Source organism: Seriola dumerili, unplaced genomic scaffold, assembly GCF_002260705.1.
Source record: "Seriola dumerili isolate Sdu_G_001 unplaced genomic scaffold, Sdu_1.0 BDQW01000044.1, whole genome shotgun sequence".
Lineage (NCBI taxonomy): Eukaryota > Metazoa > Chordata > Actinopteri > Carangiformes > Carangidae > Seriola > Seriola dumerili.
The window spans coordinates 6,932,928-6,953,932 of record NW_019174299.1 but is presented as its reverse complement, the minus strand read 5'-3'; the positions used below and the strand labels follow the sequence as shown (position 1 = coordinate 6,953,932).

The window sequence follows — 21,005 nt, the reverse complement described above, 5'->3', positions numbered from 1 at the left end:
TATTGGTATATAATGTATACAGTTATTGTGTAATATGGAATCGGGACATAATCTTGGCTCTTTTCTGTCAGTGTTTATGTGCTTGTAAATATGGCTGCCAGCACTGCTGTTTGTTTTTGTTGCTGTCGTGTTGCTGCCCTCTCCTCTTACGCTGAGACTTGCAGTGGCATGAATCGATTCGTTGTTGTGAGTGAACTCGTTCTCCTCTGGCTGTGGTTTGACGTGTTTATTATGACATTTTAATGCTGTTTATTATTGCTGTGATCAAGTAGTGAGTACTGAGTGTTAGGGGGCTGTGTTAGTTTTGCATTGTGATCACCCTCCAGTTTGTTGTTGTCTTCTGTTGTAACCTGCCCTGAAGCTAGGGGTAATACTGCATGTTGTCTCAAAGGGTGCAATCCAAGTGTTTGATGCACAGAGCAAGCTCACTTAATTAGTTTCAGTAACATTTGGTCATTATTTGGAGTTCTTCATAATAATGCCCGTTGAAGTCTGAAGCAAATGTTTGTGTGCATGCGGCCTGGAACTGTTTGGGTTCTTCCAAAAGTTGACTGTCAGCTGTCGCTCATCAATCACCCATTCACTTTCACAGCTGGTGTTAACATGTGTATTGTGAGTTTGTCTTGGCTCCATTCAGTCACTGTTTCTGTTGCTGAGAAATTTGGCTGCAGACACTGCTGCTGGTGGAATTTGCTGCTTTCTGGTTGATTATTTGGTGCCTGCTGGCTGTCAGTTTGAGCTCCTTTGCTGCTGGTATGTATGTGCAATATGTTTGGTATTTGCTATTTATTGTAAATTCATTTTCTTGTGGTGGCTGAAGTACCAAGTCTTGCTTGGCACATACATTGTGGTGTTTTTTATTGCTCTTGCTTTGTGCTGTGATGGAATATGAATACTGATGAGTGAGTATTATCATTGTTAGGAGTGTTAGGTGCTGTTGCTCTTTCACTAAACTGTTCTTTTGGCTGAGGTTCTTCTGTGGATCACTTCAGGGAAGGAAACATGACAGTTCTCTTGGACAAAAGTCTTGCGTATAGCAATTATTTTGTGACCTATTTCACATTTCCACAGCCTAATCCTATGCAGAAGGGGAACGTCTGAACCCGTATCAGTGTGTTTTTGTGACCGCTTAATTTCACTTTTCATTCATATCGTAATTGCATCGAAACTGCCAAGTTTGTTTTATGGTTTACTCAGCTGCACTCACTTCCAACCTGAAGGTCACATCCATGTTCTGATGATCATCTGCAGCTTGTCAATACTAACATTTCATAAGATCCTCCTTTCTGATTCAGACCATTAATTTTTGATTTTAATATTCATAAGTTATAAATTACCTGCTGCATAGCTGTATATCTCCACCCCGGTTCACTGTAGACTGTTCCCAGTCGCATAGTGGCTGGGTGGCACTTTGTTTGAGCGCACAGTGCCCAAGGTCAGAACCTGCACATTCAGTATCAACTTTGTACATAAACTGTATTCACATAATCATCCGTTCTGTGTGAGTTGGCAGACTGAAATAACAGACTGTGAGTCACATTCGCTATATCACTGTACAATGTGAGAGCATGTTTAACATACAGATTGAGATGACAGATGATTCCAAAGGGCCCTTGAGATGACCTTGTTCTTTATTAAAGGGTAGTGTAACAATGGAAATACACATGATAATTTTTTTTTATGGTTTTCCCTTTTTAAAATCCCAGTAAATTACATCAATGACCAATGGAGCAGAAAACCTCAGAACAACTTTGCGCCCAAGGTCGTGGACTTAGAAAATTCAGATACGTCAGTGCTTTGATCACAAAATTATCTTAATAATTGATCTCTCAGGTGAAATGGTGGATACTGAAATGAGCTTGAAAAAAATGACAAAAAGAAATATCTCAAGTTGTAATCAGATTGAGAGGCTACAGTATATTGTCTCCCAGAATTCTTTCACATAGCAACACAGCATTTAAAAATCCTTTAAATAACAATCAACAGGTTAAATTCTTATGTATTAAATACTTTTCAACATTGCCTTTTCTTTTTTAGTATTTTAAGTTTGGCTTACAAAGTCCCAGCAGTAGTTTGCTTGTCAGTGTGTTCTCCTTTACATTTTGCTGCCTAAGATATTATTGCACTGATAATTGAGAGTCAGCACTCTCAAATACACTATTGGTGTAGAGTTTAATTTTTGCTTTAACCAGAGGCCGAGGAGATAACCCCCAGGGCATTCCCCTCCTCAGAAGGGCTCAGTCTGAGAGCCTAGCGGAGGTCCAGTTAGGATGGTGGCTCAGACCTCAGACTCCAGGCTGGATACCCTGCCCCAGGGCTTTGGCACATAGGGACTGTTGACTCTCCGCGCCACCAACACCTGCCTCCGCTCTCTGCTCCCAGGGCCTGGGTCTTCCCTCTTTCCTGTGCCCTCGTAGGCCCCAAACATATTGTTGTGGTACACCACCTGCCTGTCACTCATACGAGGCAGCATTGCTGCATTATCTGGGCAGTGGCTTGTACACGGAAACAAGTGGCACATGTCCTTGGAACCGTCATACAACTGGGATGGTCCCTGGGCCAGCGGCCCCACATACACCGGTAAGTCTGTGTACGAGTTTAGGTAGGTGGAGTAGTGTCTGTGCACCACTGTGGAGGAGGAGCGGCGCAGGGCTGCGGCATTCTGCAGGATGGCTTCCCTGTACGAGGGCAGCCGGGTGGATTCAGAGTACTTGAGCTTTTGCTTGTAGGGGTAGGAGCCCATGTGGGCTGGGTCCAAGTAGGCCGGCTCAGCAGCCAAGGGATAGCAGGACAGGTTGTGCCCCAAACTGCCGTATAGCTTGTGGGGCTTTGGGTTGGCCACTACCACCCGTGGAAACAGGTCAGGCATGTTTACGCGGGTGGAGGGAGATGTGGACGTGGAGGGCTTTGTTTCATCCACCTGATGGATCCTATCGTTGCCCCATGTGGCTCTGAGGAATGAGGCTCGTCGGTTGAGTTTGTCCTTCCCCAGGAGTGGTATATCATCCATTTCCGGCTCCAGGTAAGACTTCATACAGGAGCTGCAGCTGGTGCTACCGCCTGGGTAGTGTCTCGCAGTGCAGGCCATGGCAGCAGCATCAGAGGCGTGGTTGTTCAGGAGATGATTGGCCCTCAACTCAGCAAGGCAGGATCGAGGTTCATCATAGTCAGCTCTCACTCTGGGGTCTGCAGCATCGAACACATAGCTGTGCGACCTCCTCCTCCGGCTCACACAGTCAGGCGGGTAGCTAAACTTCCTCCTCAGCGGTCCTCTGTGCTCCACGTAGATATCAGGCACCTGAAACTCCCTGTAAGGAACAAAAGGGGACGTGGGGTGCCGGGCCTGGTTCTCCACATACAGCCTGCTGCTGTGGTGCGGGGTAGGTGTACCCGAGGGAGCGGGGTCCCTCATGGCGATGTGAGGACTACTGAGGCTGGAGATGGGCAGAGTCCTCTCTAAGACGTGCTGACTGCTGCGGGCGGGCAGCGTGTAGCGGAGCGGGGTGGGCCGGGTCACCACGCGCGGCTTGTCGAGGAGGGGCTGGGTGGAGGTGTCACCATAATGAAGTGGGAACGTCGGTGTGAGGGCCCTCTGAGGGTACGGCGAGTGGTTGTCAGTGATGCTGGAGATGTAGGGCAGACGGCCGTGGGTCATGTCTGTGGTCGTCACCCTGGGTGGCAGGCCAGCCCGCACATTGTCGCCCCCGCGCCTGCTCCAGTTCTCTATTGTTTTGGTGGCATTGTCCAGAGAGTTCTCCACTCTGGCCGAGGACACCATGTCCTTGGCGGTCTTCAGCATCTTTAGCATATTAGCTTGCGTATAGTTGGTAGTGACGTCTGGACTCGGCATGCTCCCGTTGCGGTCAGTGTGCTCTACTCCGTTGAAGCAGCTGTAGATGCCCTGCAGAGACACGAAAGGTTTAAATCACTATATTTAAACGTCATCAGATCCCAGGAACCCCAGGAACTACTGAACTGCCAAAAGGTTTTCAGTCATGTTTTTCTACACTCACTGTGATTCATTTTATTCAATTTCTGTAGAATTTCTATTAACTTCAGATTAATTATATGGAAAACTGTCTTTGCAGAAAGAGATTCATTGTTGTTCCTTTATGTTTGTGTTGCTGTGTTTGAAATGTCATTTACACACAGCTTGAATTTAAAAACAGCCCAAGCATAAAAATGAGCTGCTGATCATGCACTTACCATATCTGTTTCTCCAGTTTTATCCCACCTGCTTTATTTTACTTTCAAATTGTGTATCAGTTCGGAATACTTAATCTCACCTGTGACGACTGTCCACACACAGATGAAGGCGTTTTAATGGGGCATTTTAAATTCAATTTCTCAGGAATGACAACCAACACAATATTTCACCAAGTCTTTTTATTGCTTTAAATTAATTTTATTTTACTATCTTTTCTTTTCTTTTTTTTTTTTATACTGTTGCTGCCCTTGAGCTGTTCTGGTTGTATACTGATTTGAGTCACTGCATCGCCGGTATTCCTAAAGAGAAGGCAGCCTTTATAACTGCATTTGCTCATGCAGCAAGGCCTGACTATTACATTCTCTGCAACTTCTGTCTGGAAAATGTTTGCTGCATTTAGATTACTTAACCTTTGAAAATATTGATAGTGCATAACCAGCAACATGTTGCTGCAGTTACCTCTTAAAGGGGTAGTGGGGGTTATTTGACGCGGGCTTGTGTGAGGTAGTCATGCATAGTCGGTGTGTTACCAGCAGTAGATCCGGATCAGCACGCTGCCGGTTAGGAGAAGCAGCAGAGAGCACTGTACACCAACAGAGCTATGTGTTGCTGTGCACGGGGGTCAGCAGAAAAAAATGTGTGCGCCCATCGAAACAATCCAATATTAAATGTACGCTTCATGTAGAATATTTTCTGCGCGTTATCTTCCTGTCAAAACAGCACTTTCCTTTTGGTACTACATTTTTCAAAAACCGCTGAACTACCGGATTCCTACACACAAGCGCACCTACAACGCGCACTGTATCACTACGCAGCCGAGGGGTCGACTGAGTGACTCAGAAAGAACCAAACTTGACTTTGTTTTGATGGGAAGATAAAGCGCTGAAAATATTCTAAATGAAGCGTACACTTCCACGGATACTGGATTGTTTCGGGGAGCGTGTCGGTCAGCCTGTGTGCCACCTCTCCTTACTGGCAGAGCGTTGATCTGAATCTACTGCAGGTAATACACTGACTATGCATGACTACCTCACACAACCCCGTGTCAAATAACCCCAACTATCCCTTTAAATTGAATTGAACCAATATTTAAATATTGCATGTAGATAATAACCTACATATTGTGGTGGTGTAGTTTTCTATGTGTTAGGATAACTTACTCTACTGATAGCTAGGAGGAAGTCCAGGCGCTCTGATTTGCGGACTGAATGTCGTAGTTTCCAGTAGAGCAGATGTTCCCAAGCAAAAACCAGCAGGCTCAGGCCCATGGCCACGAGGAGCATGTAGAAGACTCCTGCCATATTGTCAATGTCCAGCTTACTGCTCATCACCTCTTTCTTCTCATTACGGCAGATGCCCGTGAGCCAGACGGTCTGGAGCTTTTGTGTGTCACCTGTGAGCAGAGAAACACAGAATTTGCATAACAGTAGTATAATTTGGGGAGTTTTAATTGAGTAATTGAACACTTTGCGACCTCTCATGAGATGCATTTGCATGGGATTATAAAATTGTCTCAAATGACCAGCACACCTGACACAACTCTTAACGTTTGTACGCTTCTTCTGTTTGTTATTAAGCGAATCCAAAATCCATCCTGATCACTTATTATTTAATTTTAAGTCAACAGCAGCTGTTCTTCTGAGAGAAGAAAAGCAAGTAATAGCTACAACAAATTTGCACACAAATCCTGCATAAGGCAATGGTTCACACCGTTTTAGATTGTGACGCTGTAAAACTAAGCTGTTGTATGTCTGCTTGTGACTTCTTGTCACCAGTTATATACTGTATGTACCAGTGGTGACCGGTTCAACGTAGAGGTAAAATCAACTTATACATCACAAGCAAAAAAGCTAAGATGAGAGACAAGTTTGGAAAACCTTATGAACCAGAAATAGTTTTTTTTTGTTTTGTTTTTTATTGTTGTGTAAAACCTCAGATATCACTTGCAACCCACTGTTTGGGTCCTGATCCCACGTGAATAGTAAATATTTTTCTAATAATTCGTTTTTTGTGTGTGTGTATTCCACCCATTGCCTAACCCTTTGTCACCAGAGTTTCTGTCTGAATCACACACAGACAGTCTCCAGTAAGGAGTTATAAAATCACAGTATGATGTATGGCCTCTTGACATCTTATGCAATGGGTATTATCCCTCTTACCATGTATTGCATATCCCCGCCAAAGGTGACCAGGCTTTTGCCAGAGGCTTCAAAACGACTTGCCTGAGGTGCTCAGGTTAGCAGAATAAGGGTCACATTTTAAATCAGCTCTTGAAACTAGGTTTTATTGACAGGAATTTGTATACATTTTACGATAGTAACATTTTACAGACTGTTCATACACATTTCCTCCCTGATACTTTTTTTTTTTTGTTGTTTAATGGCAGCCTTTATTTTATCATGCCAGTATTCCCATTCAGGTTTATGGAAAAGGTGCAGATGCAGTTATCATAGCGTTATTGGTAATATTCTCTGAAACTCAGCATCTTGCAGTGTATATGTTAAAAAAAATTACCATCAGCCAGGAACTGAAGCAGGGCCAGGTCGATGGGTCGTTTCCAGCGTGAATCCTTCTGCAGGGCGATGCCATAACCAGTGGTAGCAAACACTTTACCACTGCCAATGGTCACCAGCTTGCAGCCCTCATCTTTGCCAGCCATGTAATTCAGCACAGCAGCATCATAGATAAAGGCATCCAGTTTCCTTGAAGGGTAAAGAAAAGGATTTTTACTTAAACGGCCATTATTTAACTGTTTGGCTCTGCTTTGCCTCTGAATTCTTCTGGATAAATATATATATATAATATATATATATATTTTTTTTTTTTTTAACGATCCTTTGGCAGACGCCTACCCTGTTTTGAGGCTGTTAAGGGCATCCTCTACTCCCTTCTGGTTGTATTTGACCATGTGGGAGTGCATCTCGGGGTAGTTGCTCCTTATGTTGCGCTCTGTGCTGCCATTTGGGACCGTACCAAAGCGGAACGGAGGGTACTGCTCCTGTGGCTTTTGAAACTGTCAAAAGAGGAAGAATGAGGATTGATGAAGACAAAAAATGATCTGTGATATCGATTGGTTTGCATATCTTTTAAATAGAAATTGTATATATTTTTTCAACAAAAATATGTAAACTAAAAAGTTATCATCGTAGAGACCTTGGCAGAGGAGCGTTTAATCAAATTCAGATTCTCTCGTCACCCTGATTCATCACAGAACTCTGTCTCTTTCATTTAAAAGTGTCACTCTAGCTGTACGGCCAGATAAAGAGCGCTGAGTTACTAATACGCTGAAACTTACCACCTCAGTATTTTTAGGATTTCTGCCTCAACTCCCAAGTGCTTTTGAGCGAGTTATCCTACTGGCCCTTTTGCTCTGTTCATTTACACATCTAACTCCACAATTCAAAGACCTGACAATCAGGAATGAACTCGAGTGTCGAGGACACCGTGTCCTGATCCACACTTCCTTAATGCTTTTCTTGTCTGCAGCAAGAAATGAACTTCTCATTTTATCCTTTTTTTTTTTTTGTGTGCTTTTGGCAGTATTATATGCATTTAATTAGCTGTGAGGACAGGAAGTGGGACAGGGTGGAAATGCAGTCGACAAAATTGTACTTTTTCATTAACCTTATGCAAATATTTTCACAGTACATTAGTGAAGGCATTCTGATATCAAACCTTGAGCAATCTATCAAGGTCAAGTTAATGGTAGGTTTATGTGAAGAACAGATAGAAGGGGCGGTTTTAGAGTTACAGCGTAGGGCCAAGCCAAGAACGACAAAGGAACAACACTGCAAAGTACTGGGAACACAAGAGTGAAAAAAAGAGTTAGTTGAGCGCCTAAGCCCAATGAATGGAAAAAAAAAACTACGCTGAGATTTCTCTACTGCTCCAGAGAGAGAGGATAACGTATTGGCCCAATTTTTTTTTTCTCTCTAAATTAGGTTTGAAAAATTGTGGGTCATATTACATCAGATATTCTGAAGAAAAAAAAGTACAAGTTTAACTACGGCCTTTTATAGTGCATTGCGCTATAGGATGTTTGTAGCCGTAATGTCGCCAGCTTGGGGTTTTCAAGTCCACCTGTAGTTAGTCTTTCAGCAGTCAGAGTGGTAGCCCAGTCTAACCTGCAGGAGTTTCTGAAGGCTGATGTAACGGACAAAACAAAGTCACGTCGACTGAAAACGAAAAAAAAAAAGGAACCAGGGACAAAATCTGTCAACCTGTCTACAGGAGTCCAACTGAACAGAAATTTTGGGTGTAGCCAAACGCTGTTACGTTGTCAAATACCTACGTGAATGAGAGAATCGCAGTTCAAATCCATTTACTATAGGCCTCGTTTTTACCAATGTTATTTTGAATGGTGAACAGTGTAGTAGCACTAACGGAAAATGTGAAGGATTGCTTCAGGACATATCGCTTACTGCATCAGCGAGCATATTTATTTTGCTTTGCCTCTTACAAATGTCTGAGTGTCCTGTGAGAAACAACAACCTGTGTTGAAAAAGTAAAAATGCTTAGTTTTTATTTAAAAAAAACAACAACAAATAACTGGATTTAGGCAGATAGAACTATTTGCTGATAGTGGTAATGGTAAAAAGACACGTGTACTGAAGAAAGGAAACAAGATGCCAAGATGTGGTGTCAAGATACTTTGAACGGCCAAACAGCTGCTACAGCCTCTCCTCTGAAAGGTTTTGCAGTGCTACAAAGGCGTCCTGCTATTTTGACCTTGGTGTCTTGAGAGGGAACAGTGATTATTTCACAAGACTGCAAGAGGTTTCTTGTCAGGAAAAATGTAAACATCCGTCGCTCAAAATGTTTGGCACATGCTGTTGCTTTTCTGGTGAGGACAGTTCCATACAGCCGGCCCACATTGAGCTACTAAGCTTTATGTTGACAGCATGTCAGTGAAGCAGTCTCCGCAATACCTCCTACTGATACACAGGACGGAGAAGCAGTGTGTCAGACAGAACGAAGTGGATTGAAGGAGGGCGGGCGATGTCGGAGTTAAAATGATGTGTTACCCAACGCAAGGACTTTCTTGATAAGTGAAGCGTCTATTCTGTAAGGATGAGGTAATCATCCACCTTAACCCAGCGCGGTGTCCTTAGAGGAGCTTTGCTCGCCTCCATCACTGTCTCCTCTGATACAAGGTCACTTTCTGTGGCTTCATCTTGTACCTCATTTACATTTACTTAACCTGAGGGGTTCAGCACAGCTGGACAAACAGCAATTCAACCCTCCATTCCCCCCATGCTGCCACGCAGAATGCTGTTCAATAATCTATGGACTGCCTGTCAAAATGGCTCTGTTTCTTTCTCTGTATAGCAGAGTTAATGTATAATGAGACAAGAATTGTAAATGACTTTGCCAGAATCATAATGAGCAATGGACAGCTTGGTCTTTTCCTCAAATGCCTCCTTAATCCCTTCAGTTGCCTGTGAGCAAAGAGTCTACAAATCATTTCTTGTGCTGATGGTTTAACATGGATTTCCTTGTCAATACTCGTATAAAACATAGGCCAGACAAATATGCATAAGATGAAACCAGAAATTATGAACACTGTCTGCCCAGAAAATCCACTTGTGCATTACATTTCATAGTCTTCTCACAGACATCCCCGTTTAAAGAGTTTGGGGATATAATTCAATTTCACCACTTAGTCTATGAACTCTCATATATTTTGTGGGGAAAGTGAGAAGTCACAGCCATGACATTGCCACTTCTGGATATTTGCCTTTCATAGCTCTGCCACACACACTGTTTACACACCTGAAAATAGACCACTCTGTGTTTTTCCTAAGCTGTACATCAAACACAGCAACACGCCTGATGACACACACAGGGACTGTCAATGACAGCGACGGAGCCCTGTACCTTTTTGTCACTCAGTCCAGAGACGGTGTCGATGTATTGCTCCTGGATCATGAAGGCTGCCAGATTGGCTGTGTAGGAAGCCAGGAAGATGACAGCGAAGAAAGCCCACACCAGGACCATGATCTTACTGGTGGTCCCCTTTGGATTCTCGATGGGGACCGAGTTGTTGAAGACGATTCCCCATAGCAGCCACACTGACTTCCCAATGGTGAAGGTGGGACCTCCGGGATCTAGGGTGGACGGAAGTTAAATGTGGACAAAACTTAGTCTATACAATGGCCGACAGTGTTTGAGGAAATACACTCCACCCCTGTGCAATGACTATGCAACCTGAATTACAAAATAAGTAGTTTGTCGTCGCCTTCCAGAACAACGGGCTGCGTATCCAAAAAAACATTTTTTCATCCACCACCTCCATGAAAAAGTTTTGAAGATAATAAATCAACTCAATTAAAAAACTTCATGGACTGATGTGGGATCCTTAATAATTATAATAATAATAACTTGGATTTTTATAGTGCCTTTCAAGGTACCCAAGGCCGTTTTAGAGAGTGAGAACAGACCCGTGTCTGCACATGTAACCATCCTGGTCTTTGGGAGCCTAACCTCACACTACTGATATTATTTGTACGAGTGCAAGAGCTCTCTTGCCTCTAAGGTTCTGCCGATTTATTCTCCTTTTTAGTTTTGATCTGATCTCACGTAAATTACCTAAAGCAATGTAAAAAGAAAAGACGTAATCCTTATAACAAGGACGTCGCATCTGTATTTTCCTTTTCTATTTTGTATTTATTTTGTACACATTGTAGTTTAGATGTGCGACTGAATTTTGACTGAGTGCTGGAGGAGACAGCTGTTTCACTTGTCAAGGTGCTGAAATTTTGACAAAAGATGGATCTAGTTTTCTCAGTGTCAGTCAGCACCACACAGTGGTATAAAATTAGATCCAGATGCAGGTGACTGACAGCAGTGTTATTGGTGTAGCATTTCAATATGAATTAGAATATATCAGTGTTGCCATTATGATAAATAGTCCTTACATCCTTTACTTTAAATCAAATGTCAAATGTCAGCAGATTGGCTTGTGGAAGACAATAACACGTAATTACAGTGAAGCAGGTATCTTTGTAGCATGGAAGATAACTCATGATGTCCTTATTGTGCAACGAGAACGAAGTCATCTAACAAAGATCAGAAGCCAAGCCATGAGCGTAGCCCCGTTGGCCTTTCTCCATCCATTATAAAATATTTTATTGACCACATGGCTTTGAATTGAAACTGCAGTATTTCAATTTTCCAGGCATTGATCCGATATGTGGCCACTCTAAATAGGCTTAGATCTCACATGTTCTCTAAAGCCCCCAGAGACCTTTAAGACTTCAGTATTTATCGCACCTCTTTGTAGGACTTCAGGTGCCCATATTAAAATGAATTAATTTACCCCCATTGACATTTTCATTTGCTGCCTTTATCTGTATGACAAAGTAAAAAAAAACAAACAAAAAAAAACGTGTATTGTAATGTATCAAACTGCACATTTAGTGCTAATTCAAAATGAAAAAGAAAACCTGAGGTGATACTTTGGAGTACACTTTGCTTTTCATCACATGCCCCGGTTAGGATTGTTGAAAGAGGGTAGATCCAAATCTACAGGTCTCTATACTTTCTCATAGACACGTAACTACCAACTGCTTTAAGTGTCACTTAAAATTATAAACAAACCAAAAACAAAAACAGCTACTGCTTCACCGCCACACGGCCTCTTCTTCTCTGGTGTTGCGGGAAAGGGACGATCAGCAGATGGACTGGGGAGGGAGGCCACACTCACCTTTGGCTGTGACCAGGCTGCGGTTGTACCCAACTGGACTGCAGTATTCAAAGACAAAGACCGTGATAGCCACAACAGTCAGACACATGACGAACATCATCACCCAAACCGCCGGACTGTATGGTTCTGCAGGGACAGAGGACACAGGATACAGTCAAGCAGGGGAAATACATTGAGAGTCTCAAGATGGCAAACTAAAAGAAAAGACTATCCCGCAAATCAAAAGCCTATATTCAGCTTATATTTCACTTTATTAATTTGTCAAGGACAATGATCAACAAAAAGAAAAATGGAAAAGGAAACATTTTCATCTGCTGACCCTAGCCAGAAATTAAATGAAATAAAAAGGAAAAAACATTGATTAAAATAAGATGAATTAATGATTATTAAGAATATATAAGAATAAAAAAAGAATAAACCATGACTATCATGCAGAAGACAAGAAAATTTTACAAGAAAATTAGAAAATTCTGCTGAATAAAGTAACAAACTGCATACAAAAGACAATACATAAAAAAAATGAATAAGATAATATGCACAAACATCCGCAGCCATATGTTTCTCACCTAAAAAGGCAGATGGTGAGACAGTCCCGTTACTTCTGGCCACCATCACGCTGATCCCTGTCTCCACAAATGGCACTGAGAAGTCAATAATCTCGGAGCGCTCTTCGTTAATAGTCAGGGAGCCAATGGCCATGTCCGCCCGCTTGTAGAACACCTGCAGCGGGAGGAAAGTAAATAGAGGTGTTTTTTTGGTTGAGATGAAAGTGCAAATGGTAAGGAAATCTGTGTCTGTCCGACGTATTACTAGAGGTCCACTGCTGACCCTTGAGATAAATCTCATTTATCAATGAAGTCAACACACTTGGCCTCTGGCCCTGGGGGTGATATACTGTCTGGTTCTTCCAGGGCCCACCCAACAGCCAGACAGACACAACTCCAAAGCCTATCCCAATGTTATCTTGCCTTTTTTTTCACCACTGCATTGTAAAGCATGATCCACCATGTAATCCATCTCTAATCCAGTATAAGGTATTGTAGTATATAGCATAATGCCTATTGCATAAGTCATCCGCTAACAAAATATTACAAGCAGGAAGGATAACTAATCGCTGCAGGCTAAAGGTCACTGATGGTCTGGCTGAATAGGAAGTGATGCTATTTTTGCTAATGTTTGAACCTCCCAGTACAGTTCAAGCCCCACTGTGACTGCTTACCGAGCTTTTCTGCCCTACCACACCACTGTTAATCATGCTGATGGAGAGCTGGTAGATTTACAGTCCAGACACTCCGCCTCATGCAAGCTATTAGCTCTCCAATGGAGGTTGATGCCTCATTGAGCATGATAGCCTTCTTGTTTTTGAAAAAAGGGGGAAAAAGGGCAGCTAATGTTGTATTCTCCAGCTCCTTAAGAGGAGGGCTGACCAGAGCAATTTGACAGTGGAGATTATTCACAAGGACAGCTACTCCTCCTTTTTGTACAACAGTTTTTCCTGCACCCACCACAGTGACCTTGGTACCTATTCATGTACTCATTAATCTTGACTTGAAATTGCTTTTCCTTTTTTATTTAAATTTTTAACCAAAGCAAAAAAGACTCTTGTCTGAGGTCTTCCTCTTATTTATTGTTGGCACACTCAATGTTTGACTCATACTCAAAGAAAAGGATCCAACTTTTACCTTCATGGTTCTTTTAATTTTTTGTTTTATTAAATTAAATTTAAAGGTCCCATATTTTATTGTTTTATTTGAACTTTTGATTTGTTTTGGTTTTAAGTACCAAAAACCAATCTTAATATAGTTTCCTCTCTTCTGATTCACTGACTGTTTTCTGAGTGACGCACAACCAGCCCATCATAACCTACTACTACTGTGGCTTGGTAAAAGTCACTGGTAAATGCAAATTGTGATGGCTAATCAATGATGAAATGAGCCAAACAGATGGTCAAAGTTGGACTAAAATGCTCTGGTATTTCAGAAAAAATGTAAATACTGTAGCGCTTGGTGTCGTCTGGTTAAAAAAGTTGAACAACAACAAGAAAAACAAAGGGTTGGACGGTGGGTCCGGGTGGATTGTCTCTGGGGCATGGCTGAGGGTGGACACTGTATAGTTGTGACATCACAAAGTTACGGCTCATTTTAAGGCTCAGTTTCTGAATGCAGGCTGTGTGCATTTCTCTGTGGACTGAGGCTTTGATACTTTCTCAGTATTAATATAGAACCTAGACCTGCTTTATAATCAAACAGCACATGGACATCTGCCTTTAGACTATATGGGACCTTAAATACAACAGTGGGGGGGTGCCTCAGTGGCTCACCCGGTAAAGTGCGTACCACATAGGCTCAGTCCTAACTGCAACAGCCATGGCTTTGAGTCCAACCTGCGGCCCTTTGCTGCATGTCATCCCCTCTCTCTCTCTCTCTCCCTGTCTCTTTCTCACTGTACCGTCACAAAAAAGGCAAAAATGCCAAAAAAAAAAAAAACTTAAAAAAAAAAAAACTTACAAAAAATACTACAAGTTAATCAGTGGGTTATACTATACGCTGATGATATTAAAAAAATTCAAAAAAAGGCACAATTAAAGATAAATTGCATGCCTTTTTGATATTGAGTGCTGAACATTCACTAATGCTGGCATGAAGAATGAACCAAATCATTTAATCCTGTGAGGTTTCATGTTCATGGATGAGTGAGTGGATGTTTGCATATAGTCTTCTCTTGAGAAGTTAATGTCATCATCAGTATATGTCCTGCAGGTTTTGTGAGTGAATATGTTGCAACTTTACACTGGTGTGTTTTTGCCACTTGGCTCAATGATATCTGTTTTAAATATTCCCTTTCTACTCCTCATTCAAGTTCAATTTTGACAAATGTTTTTCCTAAACGGAGGGATTAATATTTAGGTCAGGGGAGAAAACATCCCATTGGCCAGGGATCAACACACAGGTTTTGGTTTTATTTTACCACCTAAATAAATGACTCGCCTCCATTACATAACTGTGCTAATTAGGAGTATGAAAGCTATGGGTGTTAATCAGGCAGGGAGGGTGTAAGGAATGATGCTGTGGGGCTACATTATAGGAAACATAGGATCCAGCTTTTTTGAGAGTTTGACCCAGAGGTCAGGATATATCATCCAGATTTTTACCATTCCTTTTCAAAAAAGTCAAGCCCCCAACTTTAAGAAAGTGCAAATAAGAAGCAGCAACATTAAACATCCTTCAAAAACTCAGGACTGGCATTGGTTCATTTTAAGGAATACTCTCCTCGGTTTGCTAATCATGAAGGTTTCTGTGCACATTCAGTAAAGCATATTCAGCTTTTCACACGCAAGGATACTGAAATAGCTGTAACAGAGCTAAATCTAAAATTCCAAAATAACCTATAAGACTTGTATTGCTGATTAAACACACAGGGGGTCGCTGAAGGCTTTGATGAGTATGAAAATCATGTGAATTATATGCTATGGCTTTCACAGCCAATAGATTTCAACCCTATTGAACACTATGGGAGATTTTGGATGTGTTAGACAGCGCTCTCCACCACCATCATCGAAACACCAAATGAGGGAATATCTTTTGGAAGAATGGTTTTGATCATCCAGTAGAGTTCAGAGCTTTGGAGAATCAATGCAAGAGCACTGGAGCTGCTCTACGGGCACGTGGTGGCCCAACACCTTACTAATATACTTTACGTTGTTTTTTTTCTTCTAATTTGTCACACGTCTCTATGTTTTTTGCATCCTGGCAGTTAATATTTTTCTCTGGCGCTGTTGACCTCAACAGAGAATGGACCTCATTCATAATCTTGGCAATGTCACAAAGGTCCTCCTGCTGCCATGTAAAATTAGCTGTTCTCACCTCTCCGATCATCCCGTTCCAAATGCCCCGGACCAGTTTGCCGTGCTTGCCGTTGGTGACCAGGTAGAGGTCGTAGGAGAACTTAATGGTGCGGGACAACTTCTTCAGGATGTCTATGCAGAAGCCCTTACAGCACAGTTTTGTGTATGGCTCCGTGTGACCCACAATGCTGGAGGGGAAAAGAGAGAGAGAATAAAGCAGAGGAGGTGATGGTTCTTTCATTAGGAGGTCAGTGCTGTGTCATTCCTGCTCTCTCTTTGAGAACTGTTTTCTTTGCATTAAAGGTTTCTGTTGATCTCGACTGCTCAGCCGTCATAGTTATAGATGATGCTATTAAACCCTCATTATATGTTATCTATTAAAGGGAAAATCACCAATTATTGTATCCAATATAGAAAGGCATATATAAGAAATAAAGAAAATTGTAACGGTTTGAAGGGTAAGGCTGGACCCAAAATGCAGCCAACACATGGGAGACGGTGCAAAAGGTTTAATTAAACAAAAGAGCTTCCACAACACTGGTGAAGCACAGGGAAACACAGGGGGAGCACAGGGAAACACAAGAACTTAAACAGGAGACATGAAGCGGCAACATGAACAGACCGAGGTCAACCAGACATGAACAGGCAACGTGACCCGATGAGTACAAACCCAGAAATCAACAGACGACCCGACACAGACAAAGGGGAGCACAAAGACTATATAGACACAAGGGAGGCAAGGGTGATTGAACACAGGTGAAACACATTAGGGCGGGGCAGACAATCACCACACAGAAACAGGACCAAGACAGGAAGCAAAAACCCCGACACACAAGGAAACCAACTACAAAATAAAACAGGAAGTGAGAAAAGTCCAAACAAAACTAACAAAAAAAATAGCTTAATACAGTTCAGTTTATTTTTCCTACACTAAAACAAAACAACAATGTCTTTCAATACTGACAAATATGAGCACGTTTTTCTACAAAACCCTACTACAAACCACAGAAACTGAAGCTGTGAAATCTCAAACACAATCACAAGATGTTTTCATATTTCTGGGTGCTTGTTTTTTTTTTTTCTGTGTTTTTTTTTTCTTTCACACACACAAACCACATACAGTCATTGCAACTGATTTACACAAGAATGTATGAGTGAGAGACTGAGGAGTAAATGTAAAGCAGGTGACGGAGCTGACTGGGGCTCTGACGTCAGAGGTAGGGTTTGAGTTTTTGGTTAGGTCTGTTTCATTGTGGGTGTGGGTGTTGTTTGGGGGTTATGGTTTTTTTGTTTGTGGGTGGGGCAGTTTGTTTTGGTTTTTCGCTATTGGAAGAATTGGAGCTACTCCACAGGCTCGCGCATTATGTCACGGCCCCGACAGATGGACGGACAGCTGGGTGGACCAAAACAAATCTGACATAAATTAATCACAAACAAACAATGGCAGACAGGACTGGAACTCACTGCTGGATTATTTGGACTGGATAATGGCAACTTGGGCATTGCCCTCCAGTCTTTAATGTGTTACCTGGAGAGCATTTATTGAGTCGTTGAAATATCAACATGGCAATGGCAAATTAAAGGCTCCATCTATGATTCATTATTTAAAATTGTAATTCAACCATTTATTGTTTTTATTACTTGCACCTTGCTAACTCCCTGATTAACTATATACTTCCAAGAACACTGAAGCCTGCTAAGTATTTTTAAAAGAAAACTAAAATCTTATCTCTTCACCTTAGCTTTTGATTAGCCTTGAAATTCTGCACTTAAGCGTGTTATTGTTATTAATGTAAATATCTTTTCCCCAAACCCAAGATGATGTCATCAAATATCTTGTGGCCGATCAACAGCCCAAAACCTTAAGATACCCGCTCTGTTTGAAGTTAGGCCCCAAATTCTCGATTAGTTGAGGAAGGAGACGCTGGTGGATACAGGGCAGGAGCCAAATTGAGAACAAGAAGGAATTATGGGAAATATGAAGTCCATGGCAACTAAAATGGACAAGCTCAGCTGCGCTCACTACGACCCAGCGGGAATATGGAGAATGCTGAGTTATGTGCTTTACTGAGACATGGCTGCAGAGACGTATTCCAAACTCCGACTCCACCATCAGTGGCTATCAAACTGTACGGGCCGACAGCGACAGCGACTGCGGTGGGGGGGGGGGGGGGGGGTTGCAGTGCTTGTGAACAACAGATGGTGTAATCCTCTTTCACTGTTACTGTGAAAGAGCGTCTCTCTAGCCCGGACATTGAACTGTTAGCCGTGAGTCTGTGTCCATATTATCTGCCAGGGGAGTTCAAATGTGCCATTGTTGTTGCTGTTTATATCCCGCTATCAGCTGCTGCCAACGTAGCGTGTGACGTCATCGACTCCATCACCGCAGGATAGCAAACTCAACACCCACACACCGTCGCGGTCATCTCAGGAGACTTTAACCACACTTCTCTTTCTGCCACACTGCCACGGAGATGCCATCTTGACCAAGACTTGGAGTTTGAGATGTGGACTATAGTACGCTAAACCATTTTAATGAGAACATACACCTGTGTAATAGCTATCATACACCAAGCTGAGGTACTCCAACAACAACAAAAAAAAACCCTAATATGCCTGCTCTCATGTAGTACTGCTCTTCAGACGGAGCATGCAGCCGAGGCCAAACAGTTTTTGGCTCTGCATACCAAGTAAAAGAGGCTGACGTAAGGGATGAAATCAATTCCCCTAACTTATCAGCAGGATTACCAGGAACATGGGGATGAAAATGTCCTTCAGTTTCAGACTAACTGGATGACGGCAGTGATATGAGTCAGGGAGAAGGGAGAAAACAGGGTCTATCCCTTCTAACTGTAAGTTGTCGTACTCGGCAAGCTGATGTGCTGGGCGTCGCACATCATGCTGTCCTCCACTCTGTCACACTACACAGGATAAAATGATCATGTTGTTGTGCCTGGCACCTATTTTTTTTGTTTTTGTTTTTGTTACAATGACCTGCTTCTTTTGGGCCGGGACATTATTGGGCTTATATCATTTTGTCCAAGTTGAAAAATGAATAATTATTTGAGTAGCCTGTCACCTAATTCTGCAAATTAAATAAAGTTTGAGGGATTCAATTTCATTTAATTAATTTTTGGCTGCTTGTGATGATTGGGTAGAAAGATTGCAGATTGCTGAAACAATATTTATTTTATTATTTGCACTGAGCTACTGTAATAACATCTAGTATCTAACAGTTAGCCTGGGAGCTGGCTGCCACTTTGCTGCTCCCAGTGAATAAATCATCATGTCAAATGGAGGCGCTGACTGGTGACTGTTTAACTTTCCGCTAACTGCAAACAACTAACTGCTAACTGTTGTTGTCCACTCATCTGTTGACTGGAAGCTTCAAGATCACAGAAACACTTCTGGTCCGAGACAGACTTGATGCTACAGAATAAAAGCACCAGTGGTTCCGCTTTGACTAATTTCATTATAACAGGACTTTATATAACTTTTATTATAACAATACTTCTTTTAACTTTATTGTAACAGTACTGTACTTAATCACAACAGTTATTTATTTAGCTAACAAGGAGAGGACTAATATATTAATATATTGGCCTATGGCCTACTGACCTCTTCAGTATTGGAATTCCAAATGACAGATTTTTCGTTAACATGGCTTAAAGACAGAGCCAAGGGGTTTATAGCAACGATGCTGCTGAAATAAGACTGACTGACATGTGATGTGCATTGTATTGATTTGAATGTGCTGTATCATTCAAATCTCAACACAATTGTTGCAATACTTGCAGGATGGTAATGCTTAAAAAATAATGCAATACATATCGAATCGGCACGCAATTATTGTGAAAGTAACCATATCATCCCAGCCCTAGTGGGAGTTATGGTCCATATTTTTTGTTATGTTGTGAACAATTAGTCATTCATAAACATGAGAATAATCTGGGTTAGTAATAAATTGAATCGCTGCAGCACTAATACAAGGCACTGCACCTGGAAAAGCCCATTGTGTTGAGAGGCTGAGCTTTTCAATAAATTAAGGCATTATTTTGTGTGGAGGATCCATTTCTAAAATGTGTCAGAGTGGCTATCGTTGCTTCATGTCAGCTTGGCAGGATCATTTTAGACAAATGTGATGGTCTAATTTGTTTGTTTTTATTTCTCCACAGAGAGGAGGTGGCGCACCTTGAATGTTTATTTGCGTTCAGAGAAACCAAAACGGTCATACCTCTGTAGTGCGTATGATGGGGAGTGTGAGGTGATGTGGCAGCGAACCATTGAGCCATGGATGCAATGCAGAGACCACTAATGACATGTTGCCCCTAAACTCCTCCACACCTTTAGTCTAATAGATTCTGCACCCACACGTCAGGACCTGGAGGCAATGAGTCGAACAGGCAGATCCAAGCCACTACGACCAGAAACAAATGAACACTTTAGAGGAAATCGAGGCTGCCGGAGCAGACCGTGAGTAAACACAGCGGTCCCAACATCCCCAGTCTCACCAGCTGCCAGGGTTCAGGGCTGGGCTCTAAGTCGGCTGCCAGTTGCATTAAAATGGGTGTTTGGGAATTGTTGCAAATTTGTGTGTTAGGTGATTTATTCAAAGTGTGGACATTGTTAGAATAATGTTTTGAAGCTGCTTAATGGATGGTGACAGGCACCAATTTGCATGAGACATTTATTTCAGTGTGTGTGTGCCACACTGTCAGTGGTGTTCTGTGTAGCTGTAGATGTCTATATCCCATCTAAAGGAAAATTAAAGACAGCACTCTCACTGAGAAGCCCTCGAAATAATAGTCACCCCTTAAATAAGTTGTAAAGCTGCACCAGGGGATTTTTCATGTGAAAATACACCTGCCTTATTAGTCTAAATCAAATTAGAGGCTGCAAAATATAGTCTCACTCTGTTCCCCCAGCTGTTATGCTGGTGGATTGGCCAAATTTGAAGAGATCTCAAACTGGTAGTCCCCAACTGCAGGGACCAGAACAGGTCACAGAATAAATTTGGTGGGTCTCGAGATAATTTAAAGAGAAGAAAAAACATTTCTGCTGCACAAAATTGCTGTATAGTCTGTTTATTCTGACTATACAAACTACTATTGCATTGACCTTAAAAAGTTTAGTACAAGTCTGCTCCCCCCTCTGACCACAGGCCAGATCATGCGAGAGTTTAGCCGGGCTTGGTCTGTTTGGTTTGTTGGTTTCCATCTAAAATGTGTCTAAAAATGTTGGTTGGTAAA

General features: G+C 42.1%; 1 protein-coding gene across 1 annotated transcript in view; it reads right to left on the bottom strand.

Annotated features, from left to right (window-relative positions):
- Positions 1-1,615: 1,615 nt before the first annotated feature.
- LOC111217697 (glutamate receptor ionotropic, NMDA 2C-like) overlaps positions 1,616-21,005 on the bottom strand; it is a 66,393-nt gene continuing 47,003 nt past the window's right edge. The window contains exons 6-13 of the mRNA XM_022739678.1: positions 15,776-15,944; positions 12,479-12,632; positions 11,913-12,038; positions 10,085-10,314; positions 7,060-7,220; positions 6,722-6,909; positions 5,368-5,600; positions 1,616-3,901 (exon numbers count right to left, since the gene is read on the bottom strand). Coding sequence (XP_022595399.1) covers positions 2,279-3,901; positions 5,368-5,600; positions 6,722-6,909; positions 7,060-7,220; positions 10,085-10,314; positions 11,913-12,038; positions 12,479-12,632; positions 15,776-15,944 — 2,884 coding nt within the window. The 3' untranslated portion in view covers positions 1,616-2,278. The remainder of the gene's footprint in view (positions 3,902-5,367; positions 5,601-6,721; positions 6,910-7,059; positions 7,221-10,084; positions 10,315-11,912; positions 12,039-12,478; positions 12,633-15,775; positions 15,945-21,005) is intronic.